Source organism: Zonotrichia albicollis, chromosome 1 (assembly GCF_047830755.1).
Source record: "Zonotrichia albicollis isolate bZonAlb1 chromosome 1, bZonAlb1.hap1, whole genome shotgun sequence".
NCBI lineage: Eukaryota > Metazoa > Chordata > Aves > Passeriformes > Passerellidae > Zonotrichia > Zonotrichia albicollis.
This window is the reverse complement of record NC_133819.1, coordinates 82,171,857-82,193,307: the sequence shown is the minus strand read 5'-3', so window position 1 is coordinate 82,193,307 and position 21,451 is coordinate 82,171,857. Positions and strand designations below refer to the sequence as shown.

General features: G+C 37.0%; 1 protein-coding gene across 7 annotated transcripts in view; it reads right to left on the bottom strand.

Moving 5' to 3' along the window:
• The window catches only part of CTNND2 (catenin delta 2), a 638,971-nt gene that overhangs the window by 112,513 nt on the left and 505,007 nt on the right, over positions 1-21,451 (bottom strand). For all 7 annotated transcript variants that reach the window (XM_074545751.1, XM_026791790.2, XM_014265131.3 and 4 more), the window contains one exon: positions 13,427-13,610. In XM_074545751.1, the coding sequence (XP_074401852.1) occupies positions 13,427-13,610 (184 nt within the window). The remainder of the gene's footprint in view (positions 1-13,426; positions 13,611-21,451) is intronic.

The following is a 21,451-nucleotide window of genomic DNA, read 5'->3' as shown; positions in this document are numbered from 1 at the left end:
CTGCACCAATTAGCTTTTTGGCAGTACCCTTGGGTAAATTCCATCCAGTGTCATGGATCCAAATACATACATACATATATATATTCTGTTGAAGCCCATTCCTGCTTCTTCTTGCTCTTCTTAAAACACACTGAAATGTACAGAAGTCCAGGAGCAGGATTTGCCTGATAAAACTGTGGCACAACAGGTGTTGAGTTTTTCAGTCTTTTCCCTTTTATCCATCACTAATTTGTCTTCCCCATGCATTAATAGACTTATATTTTCTCAACTTCTCCTTTTAGGATACGTATGCTTCTAAAATCCCCTACTGTGACCCTTTATATTCCAAGTTACCTCCTGCTGGTCTTTGATCTTCCTCATTTTATCTCCAAATGCAGCTTCTCATATTCCTTTAAAGGAATATGAAAAGCTGCATTTGTTGTCCTGGTTTCCATTCTGGTTTCTTCTTGTGTTTCAGGAGACTTTCTGTTTACCCTAGTGAGTGATTCTGCCATAATTTCCAGTCTTCCTGTATAGCAGCATGATTTGCTTCCAAGTTTCCAGCAAGCTGATTGCTTTTATTGCTTTTTGTTTGGTGGTTTGAGGGATTTTTTTGTTTAAGTTTGGGTTTTTTTTAGGTTTTTGTGGTTTTTTTTTTTTTAAATTTGTGCACACTTTTCTCCTCTGAAATAGATTCACAAAGGATTCCAAGTCCACTGAGTGTGTGACTGCCATGGATACCTGATGCTGCGGTCAGGAGGAACCATCAAATACCTGGGCAGGTACCTTTAACAACCAAACTTAAGCTTAGAAGAATGCCACTAGAGTTGAGAATAACAACCTAAATGTATAGTAAACAACCACAGGAGGCTGATATCAGATGCAACAGCCTGTACTGCTGGCTGAATGTGAATGTGCTGCAGGGCACACGTACCCAGTGCTGCAAGTTACCTTCCACTTGCACTGCCAACATCATTCCTATTTCCTGCTTGGGTATCAAGGACTGCAACAGCACTACTGCTTCAGGTGAGACAGTAGCACGAGCTGTGCTGAAGTCCCTAACTTCGTTTCACACTAATTATGAAAAAAGCAGAGCAAACTCCCAAATGGCATCTTCTGGAAACATTCTGTTTCTCATTGCAGATTCTAAGCATGAGCAAATATTTATTATTGATAAAATTGATTAATTATTTGTTTCTTACTGAATACATGAACTTGAAAGAATGAATAGCACAAGGACAGACCTCCAGCAGAGAGGAGTAAATGTGAAATGATTAAACAGGAAAAGCATGAAGAACCTTAGATGCCTGCCAAGAGACCAATTCCCAATACTGCTGCATGTCTACAGCAGTAAAAACTCCAGGTATTCAGATGTCACTATAAACATGATCAATCTCCTTTCTTTCCTTATCTAAGAGTAAGAAGTAAGGAAAGAAAGAAGGAAATGTAATTATTAGTACTATTTGAAACCAAGAAGAAAACGGGTGGGCAGTTTCACTGTTATCCTCATAACACATTCCTGCTCTTGATTTAAGATGGGGGCATATGAGGGTAATTTAGATTATAAGGAACAATGGAAATCAATTACTTTTACTGTATGGCAGCTACCTCAGAAGTTTCTGATAGATGAAGGTCAGTACATGATAGTTACCACAGTATTTTAAAAACTCCAGTTCCTGCATGTTTTAAAAAATCTATTACATCTGATACAAGCTGTGGCTTGCATTAGAATCCCCCAAACTGTACTAAATGGAAAATAGCTGAAGTACCCTCACGCAAAGTTAAATATATTTATTTTGCTAAAGTATGATCAGTTGAAGCTCTCACATATTTATAGGAGAGGAAATATAAATAGTATCTAAGGGTTATGCTACTTTCATTTTGTAAACTCTAATCTTTTTAGTTTATAGTATAAAGATAATTTACTATAATGGTCTACCCAAACCACTGAAGAATGGCTGACTACATAACACATCCACTAGCAATAAAACATAATGATAGGGCTCATGCTATGAAAAACTAACATTTGTTTACATAAATTAGCCCCTATTTAGCAATTACACTGCATGTCTGCCATAAGGTCAGGCAAAATGTAACCCCAGCAGCAGCAACACTGTAAGCATTATAATTTAGACAGAGATATGTTGGAGAATTATGGGGGATAATTAATCAGTTAATGCTTTCAATGGTGTTTCATGATATGTGGAGCCATGATTCTCCAATAAAATATTTGGGCTAATGCAATCACTTCCCACTGCCTCAAAACAAATTCTACCAACCCCATTATTCAGACCAAAGAGTACAAAAAAAGAAAAATATATAAATGTATACAATTCCCTCTAGAGATGCACACATCTTCCTGTTTTATTAGAAAGTAATTATGCATTTTCATTACAGATAATAATACTAGAAAAGTGCTTAAAGTTCCTACATATTCAGGGGAAACAATTGTTAAAAAACCTGATTATTTACAGATCATCTTTGTAAACACAAATGTGATATACATACAGCACTATTATGCCTCTAAACAAGCAGTACCTCATTCAGGTGTCCAGTTAAAGAAGACACCTAAAACAAGTCATAAATTGCTTTTATAATCAAAGGAAGACAATTTGTTTTCCTGAAATCCTTCAAGGTGGAAACACTGCCTGTTTATGTACTCCAGGTTTTTTGTTGTTTTTTTTTTTTTTTACTAAAGCGCAAAAAGAATAATAATAAAAAATCTTGGAAATCTTTGAGTAATTCAGTGCCCAAGGACTCTTTTAGCTGATTATTCTATAACCTAGGTGAAGGTAAAAACAAAACTACCAATTCTCTAAAAGGTAAGGGAAACAAAAAAAGCAAACACGTTCTTGTAAAAACAATTACAAACTCCCATGTAATTTCTGTATAAAATTTCAGTTCTGAAAATGGTATCATTCATGTGAATTTCCCTCTTCCCTGTTTCAGGGCTGGTGACTCCAGTGGCAGCCACACTCCTGCTGATTTTGCTGGTGGATCCTATGCCTTGTGTGTGGAGCAAGTGTCCTCAGTAACCTCTGCAACCCAGTGACAGGGAAGGGTGACACGGTTCCATCTAAGAGTGGGCTAAGGAGGACTGCACTGTTTCCAAAGCACATTGATACCCAGCACAGAAGATACCACCCCAGTTACATTACCTTCCTTAATGTTAAATTAATAAACTGCACCCTCCTTACTTAACTTGTCACTGTTGGTTCTTCTCTTAAAAGTGTCCCAGCTGATCCTTCTGTTGTGCACAGCAAATATTCACCCTAACTCACAAATGTTTGGTTTTGGTCATGCTGTTGGTGAATGCAAACAGAAACACTACTCCCTGCTCTGCTCCCTTTATTACATGGGCTATAAAAAGGATGACCTCCCACTTTAGTTTGTTAACTAAAAATAAGATAGTCTTTATTCCTGTGGGTTTATGAAACTTAGATACTTCTGAGGTGATAAGCTGTGCCCAAGGCCAGGCAGCTGTAGGTGTGTAGGTCTCTCTCCTCACTGACTGCAGGTGCCCACCTGTGCAGTGAGACCACCAGCACAGGCAGTAGACTCTCATGCCTAAATAGCTACCATGAGTGCAAACAACACTGGGCATTTTCTCATATTTGCATTGATTAGAAGACACTTCTTTTTAACATGAAGTCTGGCAAGCAAACACCGCAGGTATCAAAATCAACCAAAGACAATCAATTTGACTAGTCAACTAAAAAACCTCCTCAGCACAAATCAATTATATAAAGTGAATACAGGAAATTAAGTAAGTTTTTTGTACAGAACTATTTTTATAATCCATTCTAGTGGGTATTTTCACTTCATTAGGGGATTAAAAAACCTCCTAAACTCAAATTTGTGTGGGCACAATACTTATATTGTGCCCTCTCGTGACCATATTTTTTAAACTTTCCAAATATTGTTCTTTTGTGCACAGTAAATCCAATACAAAGATGGATGAATGACAGCAGAGGGAGAAGAGGAGGTGTTTCACAGTACTACTGTCCTTCAAGAGGAAACACTGAAGCTGGAACCAATTAACTGCAATAAATGACTACATGACAAAAATAAATGAGCTGTGAATGTAAAAAACCTACACTAGGACAAATACTCCAAAAGTACTTTGTCACAGAAACTGTCTGCAGTGGAGTGTGTAATCCTAGCTAAAAATGGTATTATAGAATCACAAAATGGTCTGGGTTGGAAGGGGCCTTATAGACCATCTGGCTGCAGCCTCCCTGCCATGGGCAGGGACACTTTCCACTGTCCCAGGTTGCTCAAATTCCCATCTAGCCTGGCCTTGAACACTTCCAGGGATGGGCATACACAAGTTCTCTGGACAACCAGTTCCAGTGCCTTACCACCCTCACAGTAAAGAATTTCCTTCTAACATATAATCTAAACCTACTCTCAGTTTGAAACCATTCCTTTTTGTCACTATATGCTCTGGTAAAAGGACATCTATCAGGCAGATGTTAAATGTTTTCATAGTACATGCTTATGCATTTAAAATACTGGATTCCTAAATTTTTTTACTGAATGTATTCTTTCCCAAGAAAACTGTCCCACCAGTAATAAAGACATTGAAAATATTGTATATGAAGCTAATTTAGGGAAGACAGTCGGGAATAAACACGTGAAATACAAACCCCAGAGTATCTCTAACTAATTTTAGAAGAGGTTAGTGTGCCACCCTTTTTTCTGTATTAGACAAAACCACCACAGACTTTGCTGGCAGAACACACAAAAATCTCTCCTTTTATGCTGCTGCTGCCTTTCTGAGGCAGTGTTTGCAAGGCTGTGTGTGTCTCAGTAAGCTGTAGCTGGAAATCAGCACCACCTTGCCCAAGATTTAAACCATCTCACTTCACTTGTGTGTTAGTTTGTATTATGATCACAGAAATATTCAAACTGGATAAAATCAACAAAATAGAATTGAATTAGTGAAAAACATCACTTGCTTTTTACTTCAGTTTTTATAGAAGCATCAATTTACCCTCAAATCACCTGTCCACTTTACCAATCCTCTCAGAAAGGGGGGAATCCATTTTATTGCAAGTAGTGGTCTTCATCTCCATTTCTCAATGTGTTCTTACAAGACTGCCCTCTCTTCATCAAAAGAGACCAACAAAAAAATCTTCCAAAGTGCTAAAACTCCTCTATGGAGATCTGCAAGTTTTATCATCCATTTGTTATGGATGATAACAAGAAAACAATCTCAACACTCACTAATCAGTTTCACAAAATATGATATTCTGAAATTATCTGCTTTTCAGGGTTTAGATCACACATTCTAAGTGGACTGCAAACCAAGCAGGCCTGGCAGTCTGCATTTTTCATTCCACCCCTCAGGAGCTGTATTTTTATTTATTTACTTACTTCATCAGGAGAGTTCTTGAGTTCTTGAGAAAATGTTTCCCAAACAGAAAAAAGTTGCAAAGTTTGTGAATGTGATTAGTGGGGACTGCAGCTCTTGGGGCTTCAGTGCTACACTTACTGCTGGAGAGCATTTCTCACCAGCTCTCAGCAGCTCACCAACTTGCAGACATGGGGAATGCCATCAAAGCATCTCTCAGAAGAAGATTTGAGCACTGCCTCAATTTGGGCTGCTGGCATTAATTACTCCTGTGCCTGAAGCCCAACAGTTCACACAACCACAACATTCTGAAAAGAAGTGATAAAATGTTTACTCTGTGATGTGGGCTGGCTTACTCAGAAGGCTGAAGCAAGCTCGGTGTACTTCAAATACATCTTTCTACTGCAAATCCTCAGACTGAGCAGAGACCAAATGATCTCCCATTCCTAGGCAAATTTTATTCACATTTGAAGCCATTTATCAAGAGACAAAGAGGGAAGGTTGCAGAAGTACACCCTGCTCTCCTTCACTATTCAGAGCCACATGTTTTCACATGTTCCTTTTTCATATTGCCTAGTAATGCAAATAGTTTTACAAAGAGAAAATCTAGTCAATACAGAAACCATGCAATAAGCACCAAAGAACCCAGACTTACTGAGTGTTATTTTATTATCTCTGGTGAAATTGAGTGGGCATACAAACTCTGAAAGACTGTGTTTCTTATCTTTCTTGGGTAAATAAAACATCATCCTCTATCATCAATCACTGTGACCATGAGTGGTGCCACAGAATTGTCACAATCAGCTTTTCTCTCATGCTGAGACAAATAATATTTTCTGTGGAGCCAAACTATATGAGTTTGTCAAAGTAGCCGTTCAAAAAGGACTATTTAGGATTTTTGATGGTCAGCAAAGCCACAACAGAGGAACACCTTGATTCCCAGTAACACTCATGGTTATTCTTCTCAATGGGCCCAGACAGCCAAGAAAAAATTGGCTCCATCTCTTTATCTTCCCACACAGTGACTGCATGGATGAGCTCTGAAATACATGTGGTACCACACAGGCTTAGGGGGCTCTTCCCTGAAAGAAAGCATCTGTGGCACTGTGATACTCAGCTCTGCAGCTGGCCAGTGAGGAGACCTGTTATTGTCAGCTGTGCTTCACAGTCAGCTAAAATCAAGCCAGCAGGACACTAAGACTCAAATCATACTTTATTACAGTGTCTGCCAAGCTAACACTTGTTACTGCATAAACAGAAACTGTTTTGAAGTGACAAAAAACCCAAACAACAAAGTTGAAGCCATTTCACAAAATAAACTATTTACTTTCTTCAAAGCATTCACATCCACAAGGCTTAAACCTCTGGCAGACAGAAATGGAAATTAACTCTATCTAACTATGCAAATAAGAATGGACATTTAATTTTCACATTAGGCACTACTTAACAGTAGGCATTCAACCTGAAAGGAATTAAACATCATCAAAATCTGGAAAAACAGCCAGTCCTTCAAAATATACTTGAGATATTCAACACCCTCACATTTAAGGCTAGGGCACATCATAAACCATTCAGCCTTAGAAGCAACACTTTATAATTTTGTCACTGTTGCTGAGCCTAAGAATATCATAAGATGCAAAAGGCATATTCATCCTTTTCACATGTAGGTCTGTAATTCCAGAAACAGTAAATTACTTAAATACAGGAAGAACACAATCCTGCCATGGCAATAAGTAAATACTTCTAATTGTACGACACTAAGTCAAGCTGTGGACTTTTTCCCTGAAATAATCCACATACATTCATGTTAAAGAGAATAAAATATGTCAGTTGAAGAATAAGAACTAAATTTCAGCTAGGTCTTCAACTCTTAACATACAAATCCAGTATTTCTATTTGGTATCCACACATGAAGCCCCAGTGACCCATGAGTGAGTTTCCTTGTTTGCCCAGGAACCACTTACACAGTATTTTGAAGATGTATGTCGACAGATCACGTTTTGGCTAACTCTGTGTTAAATCAATACACTGGGAGTTTGTTCTGTGTTTGAAGGCAGATTTTTGCAGAGCAGCCCAGCATCTCTTTTATCAGATAAAATGATGCAGGAAGGAGGTATGCTACCAAAGCTTCTATTTTTTTAAGTGCAGAAAAGTAAAAAGTGGCTGGAATTATGTATTATTTTTTAGACCAAAAAAGGATACAAAGACCATTCTGTAATATCAGCCTAAAATCAAAATTTCTGTTTAAGATTTTCATTAGCTTCAGTCCAGAATAAACTTCTAGAGCTATATAGAATTTGAAACATCAATTTGATATGTTGAAATAATGCTTTTACCAGGAATGCTGAAGAAGCATTAAAAGCACTATACTTGAGAGTGCTATTTGAATGCCACTGCTATAATTAATACAGTATGACCTTGTATAAACCTTATAAATTAGTTCATGAATATGCAAATTAGGAATAACTACACTGTGAAGAAAAAGTGGGGTGCTTAAATATCTGACACAACTACACATTTAATTCTGTTGGTACTTTTCCCTTGAGTATCTTCTGAATAAAAATATTACAGCAGTAATCAGAGGACACTGATCTATTCCTACTAAAATCTCTCTCTCCCTCTGAGTCTTAACATTAAACTTTTATTTCAGCTACATTTCTGAACAATTGCAGCATTCAGGAAGGAACAATCTCTTTAATATCTTGCAGAAATTCACCTTCAAAACTTTAGGCTTAACTGGGATGCAATTGTTGTGACCTCTCAATTGGTTTGTGACTCTTCTAAGCTGGAACCTAGATTCTTGAAAAGGTGAAATACACATTTTCCTGCAGACTGACTTTTTTATTTCCTGTGCTTTTTCCCATTTTGGCTTGTGGGAACTGCTTGTAATAACAGTGCCTCCCTTGAGGAGGCTGTCTGTGGAAATACACAATTCATTTGAGTTTTGTCCTAACTTTGCATTCTGACAGGTTTCTTTCTGACAGAAAACGTGGGCTTTCTGTGGACAAAATTACTTGATCAGAGCCTGAGAAGAGCTCCACGTTCTAGAAAAGCATGGAAACAACTGAGATGGGTTGGTAAGTCCAAAATATCTATATCCACCACAGCATGAAAAGAGATGAATAAAACATGGCTGCTCTGTTAACAGGTCCTACTGTAAGAAGCCAGCTGCATCTATACTCAACAGCAGATATTCAGAGCTTGCAGCAGTCAGTGAAGACAGAAAGGTATCATGGTTTCCATAATCATCCTTTCTATATCAGAATGTATACAACACAAACACACCCACACCCTTGCACATACATACATGTATCACTTTAGTCTCAAACACGTTTCACATACATGTGTGCACAAATATATTTCTCTAGAAACTGAACAGATGACAAATAATACAGTCTGAGACATTTATTTGATGCTGTTCCCATGTCTTATTTTGTCAGTATGCAGCATGTTCTACTGAAAACAGAGCACAGAAGTTCCTAAGTACAGGAGTCAGACTTTGGATGTTTAGAAGAGAACTGGAGAAGATATAAGACAGTGAGACAAATGCATTGGATGTAAATCTCTGTAAGATACATCACTCACCTGCAAACCAGTTGAAAACATTTGATATTCAGGTGTCACAGCTAACAAAAATTGTTTTAACAAGGCAATTTGTTGTTTCCAAAAGTTGATCTATCCAGAAAATACTACTGAGTCAGTTATTCAAGTCATGTTTTAAAAGCACCTTTCCCCTTTGCTCTTCTGCTTTGAGAGCTTGTTACATATTTATTCAGTTGAAAAATAATTGAAATTAACAAGGTATTTTGTTAAAGGTTTATAAGTAAGAAAGTATGAAGTATGAAGCTTGAAAAGATGCGGAGCTTTCTAAATAAATAACTTCTTGAATGATACTCCCATACAATTTCTAACAGACTAATGGGGTAAAGAAAAATATTGTAACAAGTTTTTGATTTTCACAGTTGTCCCTGTACTTTCAGTGTATGATTATAGATTAAGTACAACATGAAGAAAGAAAAATAATTTAACAATTCTGTGTCTAAATCCACATTAGAATTTTAAAATAGTAAAGTCTTAAAATTCTTTTAAGTCCTCAGATTGTACTCATTTAACTTAAATTAATTTTAAATTAATAGAAAAAAACGAAGTTCTAGTTTGTGCAAGGCAAAAATTTTTGAATTTTTTTTGTCTGCAATTTTTTTCAAATAAATCTCTGGACAGGGATTTATAGTTTTGTGATAAGTAACCTTGATGTTTCAGCTTAAGACGACATTATTAAATGCCTCTCTTGACTTTTAAATTTCAGATTGGGGATTGCAAACCCCCGCCCATTAACAACTGGGATTATAAATTCAGTTTTCACCTGACTATCCCTAACTTGTTTAAGTGAATCAGAAATTATAAATCAAAGATACAGTATTTCCCTAACACAAGTAAAAGAGTCGCAGTTAAAATACAAAAGGAAAATAAGAAGTCTAACTTTACCAGAGCTTAATGAGTAAGGTACTAGTATCTCAGTGGGGAGGCAACTAAATTGGGTGATTACTCCAAAATGTAACACTGAGGTCTGGCAATTTATGAAAGCTGAATATTTAGATTAAATTTGTAAGTGATAGCCATAATGCTGTATTTAGATCTTTGAATTATCTAAACAATTTCAAAGTGTTCCAGTTCTTAATTTGTTTCAAAATTAATTTGTACAATATTGTATTAAAATACTTTATTTTTTTAAATCAGAAAAGTATGCAAAGCGTAGTTTGTAAATAACATCTTTAAGGAAAAGAGAAAATAACAGGAGAAGGTCTGCTATTGCTGCTGCTTTTTATGTGATTTCAGCTGCATTAGTGGGTAACTGGAGTTACAGCCATAAGAATGTGGTTAAGAAAGATAATGAGTAAGCATGAGTACTAAAAATTGTAGGCAATAACCAAATTTTTAAATTGAAAAATTGTAAGAAATTCTCATCAAGAAACTGAGAAAATAAAGATCAGCAGAAAGAATAATAATTCATGTACTGCTGTGACAAAAACACAAAACAAAGATCTGACTATTCCTGTATAAAGGTCATTGTACACTACTCACTAGCGTTTATATGGGGTGGATTATTGTACATCACCTCTCAGTTACTACTTAAGTTTTCAGCAGCGAATACACCAGACAACCAAAGTCACAGAAGACTGAGAAAACCCTCACACCCAAATTCTCCTGGCATATGTGTTAGCTTTAAATCTATGTAATACAACCTGAAGTCTCTAAAATTTGCCAACATTAAATATTCAGAATTTGTCAAGTATCCTGAACACCACTACTCTTCCTCTGATACTGAGCACTGTCACAGGTAATCCCAATGCAAGTGAACTTTAACTGCATCCTCTCAAAATGAGCTCTAGCAAAAACAGAAAATGAAAACAGCAAAGGACAACCAAACCAGAGTCTTAGAAGAAACTCTCTCATGGAAGATGACAATGGACTTTCCATTTAGCAGATAAGCACAGCACAATCTCAGCCAGCAACCACATTACATCTTTTTGATTAACCTCCCATGTCCACTGAGATCTTGAAATGGAAATACAGGTCTTGTAACTAGACCCAAGTGGAAAGTGTGAAAGCTGTTCAGTTTATTGAGGGTGGTGGGTATTCCACCTGACCAGAGCAAGACTCCAACCATCTTCACATAATTTTCTAATCTTTTCATTCTGACACCTGCTGCTTCCTACAGTCCCAGTATATTACACAAATTCAACAGAAGAAACCAGTTACCTTCTCAGGGGTGAGCTTGCACTTTTCTCTCTTGCACAATCTCAGATTTGACATTCTGCATAGAGAGAGATATTTTCAACAGTGGGGAAAAGTAAGCAAGAGAAGTTACCACTGGTGTGAAGCAGAAGTAAGTTTCAACCCTCTCCAAATGTTCTTGCTCTGCCAAAGAGCATCCACACAGATTCAGTGGGATGGAACTATCTAAAAAAGATGGATGGAGGCCAAAAAAATATCTGAAGCCACTAGAGAGGATAGAAAGATGCATTTGGAAAATAGTGAGATATCAGAAAGATATTAAAAAGCTGTATTATGATTGAAAGGCCTGGGTTTAGAAGGAAGACCAAGCTGCTCAGGGCAGCAGTTTGAGCTGCTGCTACAGCTACCTGGGAAGGACTGAGGAGTTATAATATGCACAGTCTTTTGCAGGCAGATATGAGCTTATCTAGCACGAGCTGCCCAGAAGCCATTCTGCTGTGAGAGCAGCCCACCAAGCGCTGGCTGGGAAGCCTTGCTGCAAAGCCGTGTGTGTTCCAGAGGCAACGTACCCTTCTGCCGCGGCCCCAGTCCTCAGGCTCACCCGGCTGCAGGCTACTGTAAGCTCACATCAGTTTGCAAATGGGCGTGCACACACACTCACAAGGAAAAAAACAGAAAGAAGAAAGATTTCAAGACCAGTGTGCAATGAATCCATCAACTAAGAGGCACGAAAAACTGAAGTTTGCAGGATCAGGGATGAGCATTGGTCGCTGAGAAGCAGTTGAGAAAAATTAACAGGAAGATGGAGCTTATGGTGAGGGGAGAGCAACACCAGACACGCTCACTCAGAGAGGGGACACTGGGAAGCCCCAAATTTGTACCAGAAGTTTCTTTCAGAGGCAGCTCTTTAACTGAGACACATTAAATACTGAAAATGTGAGACTTTTAATGTAGTAAAGATCTTCATGTTACACCTTCTGTCACCTCCTAGCAATTATGGCAACTTTTTTGGTAGTGATGTGAATTCAATGCAACACAATTACATCATAAATTCTTTTCAAAAAAAGTCAAAACAACTCAGGTACAAACACCTGGCTTCAGTCACATACCCCAAGATAGCTGGTATTCACATAATCACACCTGGGCTGCAGTCTAATACTGCAATACTGCATTTAATTCCATATTTGCAATATGGAAGTTATTATCTTTTCTCTTTCATTCTCTTCTGATTGCATATAAACTGTCAATAGTATTTATTGCTTTTTCCCTTAAACTTTTCAAATATAACTTTAGAAAGGGGGACATTTCATTTAATGAAAGAGCACAAAGACAAAAAGGTGCTTGCTACAGATACATAAAAAATATTGCTATTTTACTTTGCCTCCTATCATTTTTTAATTTAGGTCTTTAATGTATATCTGCTTTGGATGCAGCATACAACATAGATTGCCTTACTGACACTTACTAACTTACTATTCACTATGTTGTTTTCTGTGATGTATGTAAAAATATTAACTAATCTATTTTCCTATCTCTGGGACAGATTATTTTCTCCAATATACGTGGAGAAAAAAAAAATCTACACTTAAAAAAACCTGCCTATTTTCTTAAAACATTTCACAAGAATGATATGCATTGGAATTCAGAAATTGCTATGACTCTATCCTTTAGTTAGTCAAAACTGAAACTCTTCTTGCTCATTCTACTTTCATTCTCCCATCTACAGTGACTTTTAGGAATAGACAGATCAAATTGCACATATTTATATAAATGCACCTTTGCATTGCATATAGAAGTTTGGCATTGAAACACAAACATAAATAGTTATCATATTTTTAGAAGATTTATTTAAGTATTTTGGTTGAAAAATGTCAAATTGATTGGTCTCTTATTGAAATTCTCATCTTCCCAGAGCATAAAAAAATCTACTTATATATTTACCACAACTCCAGCAATGGCATCTGGAACCTTTAAGACATGTTACTTTTTGTGAACATCTTAATTATTCTTTGTACTGATTAAATTTGATGTAATAGGTAGAACATATTGACTTTATTTTAGTAAATGGCGGAAATAAGACAAATCTACAAGAGAGAAAATATATGTAATATACAAGCTAGGATGAAAACAGCTAAGAAAAACAGAAAACCCCCAACAGTCCTTCTAAAGATTGTTTTTTAATGACCTGAAGCTTGCATTCTAAATAATTTCCAGCTTTGGGTTTACATCACTGAAAGTCATCATCTTTCTTGATGGACAAACCAATTATTTGTTCATAGATGTTTAAGAATAAGGAGTAGCAATTCAAACAAAAGCAAGATGATTAAGGCAGAGCACAGGTTCTGAAGTACTCACCGTAGGCACCCAGTGGCATTGCGCAGCACCTGTGATGAATGGAGCTGTATTTTATGATCATCCTGGAGTGGAGAGTTTTCCCATCCAGAGTGAGGGATGATCACTGCATTGGTCAACACTGCAAGGGCATCCTGGATGATTGGCATTTTCAGTGCATCACAGGAGGAGAGATTCCAGAGAACTCCTACAAAAAAGTAAAATGACTAATAATTAAGACTTCTCCAAAACAAGTTTGAATGGTTTTTTTGTTTAAAAAAACCCAATCCAAACCAATATATTTAACAGCACTGGTGTGTTTAATTTAGCTGTTTCTGTCAAAAATAAAACAGACTACATTGTAGATGGGGCTGAATGACACCTGCAAACTTTTGAATATGAAACATGCAGACACAGGGGCACTGGAAATTTCTCAGAGCTCTGCCTAAAAACTGAGCAGCTGGTTATGATCTAGGCCTACACAGGCTGTGAAGCACACATGGAATGAAGGAGTATTACAAGGAATTTTTTAGGGCTTGGTCTTCAGATAACTTCCTTCTAAGTAAATTTAATAAAAACCAGTAGCAGAAAACAGGTTCTGATTCACTAAAACTTTCATTGTTGATAGAGAGAACAAAACTTCCACCCTGTGATCATCACTGTGATGGAAATAACTGTCTAGGCTTGCTGGTACTACAAGCAAAAAGACCTCCTCCACAACCTGATACAGCAGCACTTGAAGCAAGTAATATTATATTTTGTAAATATTTAGTTATACAAATTAGAGAATACTGTAATTTTTACATGGAAACAGCAAGCTCAGTGGTGCAACTAACAAGGAGATTTACTGAAGTTTAAAAAAACCAAAATCCCTTCCCTAGCAACTTGCAATGTGCCAAAGAAGAAGAAGAGAAATCAAGAGTCAAAGTTTTCTAAGCACATCTACAAAGATCAAGGTCACTGCAACTGTGCCACACAGAAGGCAGGCAAGAAATTGTTAGGAGCAAAAGACACCCTGCTTTCCACTCCCATACTTGTGTATTTGTGTATTTGCTGGAAAAGCACATGGGACTTCAGTGCTGTGCCAAGTGCCTGCTGCTGCTGGGCAGCTCTTACTGCTGGGGGAGGCTGGAGGACAATTTGCTGTTCTGAAGAACCAGTGGCCTTTATTTTAGCTCAGCACCCTCCCAGGAGTAGCTGGAAGAGGAAGCTGCCTCATCACGCCTCTCCCCTTGCCAACATGCATCATATCTATCTTGAGGGGCAAAATTGAGTTTTGATTTTACATCCATCAAAGTTTTCAACCAAAAGAGAAGAATTACTACCATCATCATCATTGTACATAGGTTACAAATACACTGCAGAAAATCCAAGTGAGTGTTGTGGGAGATAATGCTGAAGGAAGGCTTAGGAAAACAGACTCAGATATTTATAAATACAGGCAGCAAGAACACTTCTTGCTCGTAATTTTCCTCAGCATTCTGTGCTTTGACAGAGCAGTGTAATTAACAGGAATCAATTTACATTTTTGGATTTCCCTTTGAAATTAATTACCTCTATGGGGAGACTTTCAGTTATACCATTTCATGTTTAAATTATTTTATATGTAACTATCTGCAAAGGTAGTTACAAAGTTTAATATAAAACTTTGATCAGTATACCAGTAAAAGAAACCATATTAACATGATCTGCATGAGGCAGACCAACTTCAGCTACAGACAAAAAACCCCAGAAATAAGAAAAATGTTCATTTTAATAATATTCATTTTTTCATTAAGAATTGCTACTTTAAAGGGAAAAGAGTCTTTTTTGAATTCTGTTATGAATGTCATTATAAAAAGGAATTCCATTTTTAAAAGAATAAAGATCTTCATAAGGATATTTGTATTTGCTTTTCTATGTGTTCTTGCTCTTGGAAAGCTTTAAAAGCACATCTACTATTCTTGAAATACCTAGCATTGGCATTTTGCTGGGTTTTGTCAGTAAAAACAACAATACAGTTGCCTTTTTTATACATTTATCTAGACAGATTTAAATTATGTGCATGGTATAAAAGCAGAGAATCAGAATGCAAATCTTTCCCCCTTTCAAGTTCAATTTAGTTCTTATGCAAGAAAATAGTCTGTAACTTTGTAAAGAAGTCCAATTTTAAAAGTGAAGCAGAAGAGAGTATTTTGATGGCAACAAAACAATATTTTGGGTTTCAAGAAGTAGTCATGAACTGGAAAAGCAGAAAAGAATACAAAACAAGCAAACATAAGAGCCCCATCTAGAAAAATGCTTAAAAACATGTATGTCAAAACTATTTTCTATTCACTTCAGATTCTTGCTAATTTAAAGTAAACTCACATAAACATATGGTATTCAGCAATAGCTGAGCCTAGAAATATTCTTTCAACCCTCTTTTTCTCTGATTTCTCTAACTGGAAAATTAAACCTTCAGAGTAAGAGGATGATGGGATCACCAGGCTAAAATGTCTATTACACCTTCTCCTAAAATGATTTCAAGCCAAGGCAGAAGCGAGCAAAATTCAAGTCAAGGCAGAAGCATTGCCCAGTAAGCCTGATGCCCTCTTCCAAGTTTTTACTGCTCACAGTTTTAAAGAGTGAGATAATCCTCTTCCCTCCAGAACAATGTGTTTTATCTAATTGTGAGACTGAATACTACCAACCATATTAATCAAAAATTTTCTCCTGACATGTTACAATTTATTCTCACAAGCAGTGCAGTCTGCTACATGCTGAGGTTGGCATTCTGCACACCTCCTTGTAACCTTCTTAATTAAGAATTTGCAATTAAGAAAGGGCACTGGCAATTCACTTCTCACTCTTTTTGCTGAGGATAACCTGGAGCTAGATTTATGTGGGGTCTGAGAAGATGATCTACTGCTTTGACTTTGCAAGGGAGAATGACAATAAAATAAATCCTTTACCTGATACACCTTCCATTCCAGAGCCACCTTTTCACCACATGATTCTGAACATTATTTTCCAAGTGTCTATTCATGAGATGCCTTTAGGGCTACTGTAAGAAGCTTACAGAATATTCTGAAAGCCCTGCCTGACCTGGGTTTCTGAGCACAAGAAGCAACTCTGCAATAGCCTCAGAGTGCCTTGACTGACCCCTGGAGAATGGACATTGTCATCAGCTGCTCACAGGAAGGTAAGGGACTGGACCCACCAGCGGTTGATGCCAAAAAGTGGGATCCACCCAACAACCCAACAGTCCAACCCAACTGTTTACCATCCACACACTGACTCTTGTGAGAGGTATGAAACAAAGAACTAATCAGTGCTGGACACCTCTTAATCACTTTCATTCATATCTTATCTTCTTGCTTTTAAAGCTGTGAGGCATTCATATTAAGCATTTTGTGTTCCCATTTCAGATCACTTTTTGGTTATATTAGAATATTTGTAGAAAGACAAAAAGAGCTACACCAGACTGAGCAAGTCTTTTTGCAGGTTGAGGTGTTTCACCCCTACATATAAAAAATGGAAATACAGTGAAAAAGTATATTGCAATCACATTTTAAACTTAAAACTGAGGAGAAACTGGTATTGAAAATATTCAGTTCATTCCAGTTAGAAGATGAATTTTGGGTCTGAGTATTAGTCTAGCAGACATCAGATGAAGGATTCTTGGAGAAGACTACAGGAGTGCTTATTCTGGAGATCTTACTGCATCAAGTTGCATCTTCTGGAGCAGTTTATCAGAGGTCATGCAACTGCTATGGCCAATGGGTTGCTCAGTTTATTGGAACAGTCAGAGTGAAAACCCCATAATCTCTGAATCAGGCTGGAGCTCAAACTCATGGTGATTAAACACTTCAATGCATTTTTGTGCTGGTGCTTTAGTTAGAACTGGTATACGTATATCTCTAGACAGATATAACTCAAGACCTGATAAGCCACATGCTATCCTTATTCCATTCAAAGTTAAGAACATAGAGGTCACATACATCTATACAAAAAATACCATCATAGCAAGAGAACATATGCAAAACCATGAAAGTCTAAACAACTATTTAGCGCATGATTTAATGCAACCTCAAATTATGACACATATAAAAAACAAACCCTATCAGAACAACTTAAGACTACAAATATAAATGGAAACCAAGAAACTGGAAAAGTCATCTTTTCCAAAAAGCATTGCCCCTGCCACTATGTTTTTAAAAATAAATTATATGGTAAAAAGATTGTAAGTAAACAAATACTGTTTGGAGAAACAAGACTGATTCTTCTCAATATGGGATGTTTAAGTCAACTTTAAACTTCTCTGTAAAAATCCAAAAGTATTCTAATACATCCAGGTTCTCCTTTTCCATGATAATTTAATAGTTTGGTCATGGAATGATGCAGAAATCAATTTGATATTGCTGAGAGACTGCATCCCACAAATAGAGACCAAAGCATTGGCAGGCATTTTTGTTTATATGCTGAAGGCACAGAAATACTACTGGGAGTTTCCCTCACAAACATGACAATTAAGATTGAAATCTGAGTGCTAAATACCCTGCACAGAAGCCAAGCACAAGGGATCTTTTGCTGGAATCCTTAGGAAAAACAACTTCTACCCCAAACTCCCAAGTGCTAGAAAAGTCATTTGCTGGCTGCTGCTTGGAGGCCCAGCTGTAATTGCAAGGCTGCTCTGCAGAGCTGGATCTGCTCCCTGGCAGCAGGTGTGGGCTCCTGATAGATCACAGCAGTTCTGCTGCAGAGATGCTGAATATCAACCACAACATTTCTTAATACAAAGTGCAGTAAGACTTCACAACCAGCTCAACCGTGAGAACCTGGCTCACTAACAGACTTTCTGTAGGGAAGAAAAAGTGGCTGATTTGAAAAGTTCTGGCACCTGAACAACACAGCTCAGAAGGAATCTCCTTAAAAGCACACTCTGAAAGTAAGTTAAAAATTGGCATAACAGATCAGGAACTTTCACCAGTTTGCTTGAAATATTTATCTGGTTTGTGAACGAGTACCTATGCATACCTTGCTGTAATTCACAGGCTGACATGCACAGAGGTGCTTTGCTATCAGTGTATAAGCTGACATAGGAAAATTCCACACTGAGAAATACTGAGCTTCAGGAAAAGCCATGAGCAGGCAGGAGCTAATGGAACGCTAAGCAAAGTCGCAGCAGTAATTTCTTTGCCTTTGCATCCACTCATCCACAAGGGAGAAGCTTCCACAGAGGAGAAGGATTATTGTGATGTGACTTTTTTTGTTTTATTACAAAAGATACAACTGATCTTGACTACATAAAAATACAAGACTACATAGAGTATAAAAAAAAAATAATTCCTCTGAAAAACTAGCCCTTTTTTTTCTCAATTGCTGCACTTTTCATCTGAAAATTACATCTTGGATTTTATTAAAACAAAAAGGAGGGGCCAATTTTAGTATTAAAACCAAGTTCCACCCAAATGCTACTGCACTATTGTATTTCTCTAATGGGACTGAATTCTGACCTAAGGTTTCTCCTCTTTTTCTGCTGTACACTGAAAATTATCACATAACTGTGGAAGGGAAGAAGTATCAGCCAAGAATGTTAGAGAGTTATTAGCCTTCATGTTAAACAGCAGAGGAAATACTGGAGGAGCTGACCAAGGTTACTGTGGAAAGATCAGAGGTTCCTGCTTAACTTCCTTTCCTGGCTGATGAAATCCAAGGAGTGCTGTTGAACACTGAAGCCAAACCAAAACCAATTAATTCTAAGTGACAGAAACACAGAAAAATACATCAACTGCTTTCAAAAAAACTTTTATCCTAACACATGACTAATGGCAATGCCACTCCAAATTAAGTTCTTTATTAGAAAATATGGGAACCTAACAAGGATGGATATATATGAATGGCAAGGTGTTTCTCAGTGCTTACACCTGTATTAGCACGCAAAATCAAAACACATGTTTGATAACAGACCCTAATACAGAGAATAAAAATGTTATAACTAAAGCTGAACATTAAGTTACAGCTCTAAATACAAAAGTCCTTTCTAAAAAGATCCAGTTAGAAAGTTAGTCCTATCTATAAAATTGCATCTATGTGCAAAATGAAAGCCTTGGTGTATAGCTGCTAAAAAACAAGAAAGAAAAAAACATTTACTAACCAAATTGTTCCTAAGAAAAAGAGAGCACTGTAAATAACATTAAATGTAAATAACATTTGGTAGGGAAGAAGGGAAGTTGGCCTTTGAACTTAAAATTACTGGGCATAGTGAAAACAGTAATTCGACCACAGAATGAACATGTTTCACCATAACCTCTAACTTTCATTTTGTAAATGCAAAGTGAAATATTCCAATCTTTTTCTAAACAAAAAAACATTTTCAAAATCAAATTTAAGTACTTGGTGTGGCAAATCTCAAACATTTCAAAATACAGAGTGGTTTCAAACTGCAATTTTAATAATCCATCATTCAGGCAGGCCCATCAAAACTGTATGTCCAGCTGACTTTTTCCAAAGAATTACTTCTTGCTGAAAAAGTTCAATGCAGCTCTTATGTCAAGCCATATGCTGCAACAGATGTCCTCTATTTATCACTCCAGATTACCCTGTTTGATATTTCCTCTTAAACTTAAAATTTGACTGAAGTAAAAAAAAATAAAAAAAGAAAATTATTTATGTAATATATTAACAAGTAAATTATGAAATCAGTTTCACTGCTCCATGAACTGAAACATGGGCAAAACTTGAATGAATTTTCTATAGAAGATGCATCTCACTGTACAAGAGAAAAACAGTTATTCCCACTTAGAGAGAAAAGGAGAGCAAAAAGGGAGCACCTTGGGTTTTGTGTTGCTACTGAGGGTGGTAAATGCAGGACAAATGAGTGTGAATGCCTAGGAATAGGGAGAAGGAAGCAGGCTGTGATGAGAACACAGATTAAACCAGCCCAAGCAGAGCCCTAAGAGAGAGGAGAGGGACTGCCCTGGCAGGAGCATTGCACTGTTCCAGCAGGGACCTCAGCACCAGCGCCTTCTTCTGCTCTGCCACATTCACCGCCAGGGAAACAGGCACTGCCAGCCTGGGGAAGGTCTGCTATTGCTGTGGAACAGTACATTCCCTCCCACCTCTAAAAATCCTTTGGATTTAACACCTTACACGATAAATCAGTACCCCAGCCTGTTGCTAGGAAAGCAGGGTGTAAGATTTGAGAAAGTAGCTATTTTAACACATCTCCTGATTTAACTGGGAGCAGCAGGGGGTGAAGAAGTTAATCTGATGATTCAGAAAAAGTTGAGAATAAATCTTCATGAAGACAACAGATTCTATCAGTGGGTTTTCCCATTTTCAGAGCCAAAATAGTGACAGCATATTGAGAAAGGGGGCAAAGATTGTTTTATAATTAGACAGTAAAATTGTAATAGATATGGTGTTAAATGATCCAGTTGAACTGTCAACATTGTTTGCCCAAGTGTTATTTGAAAAGACAGCATAATTTCTGAAGAAAAATTACACAATTTATTAAATTACTTTTAGATTTCCTGGTACATATGAACTATAAATAGGATGTATTTTGAATGACTCTGGAATTTCTTGAAGATGTCACAGCCTATAGGCTGGAAATCGGTATCCCAACATCATATGAGTGTAAGCTGTAGAACCTTTTACCTTCCTGTTTTGCAAGGAAAATGAGTACAGAAATTTGGTGTTTTGGTGAGTGGTTCCACACTGGGTTCATATGAAAACTTCATAAAATTCCAATTAATTCCTGTTCTGAATTTGTTCGAAAACCACTTCCACATTTCCAGAAGTAATGGCAGTATTTTCTGTAGGTGATGTTAAAATATAAATCTAAATTTAGATTTAAAATCTAAATCTAAATTTAAACTCTGTCACACTCTAGAATTATACTGTAAAGTAAAACACACAGCTGTGCCTGGCTGTAGCACATCCACTGGCTATGAAATGTCAGCCTATTAGTCTGGAGAAGTACAACTAGTACAAAATACAAAATTCAAGTATTTTATGAAAATAATGATGATGATGATGCAATATTGATTTTTGGAGACTGTCTGTAAAACCTTAAAGTAACTG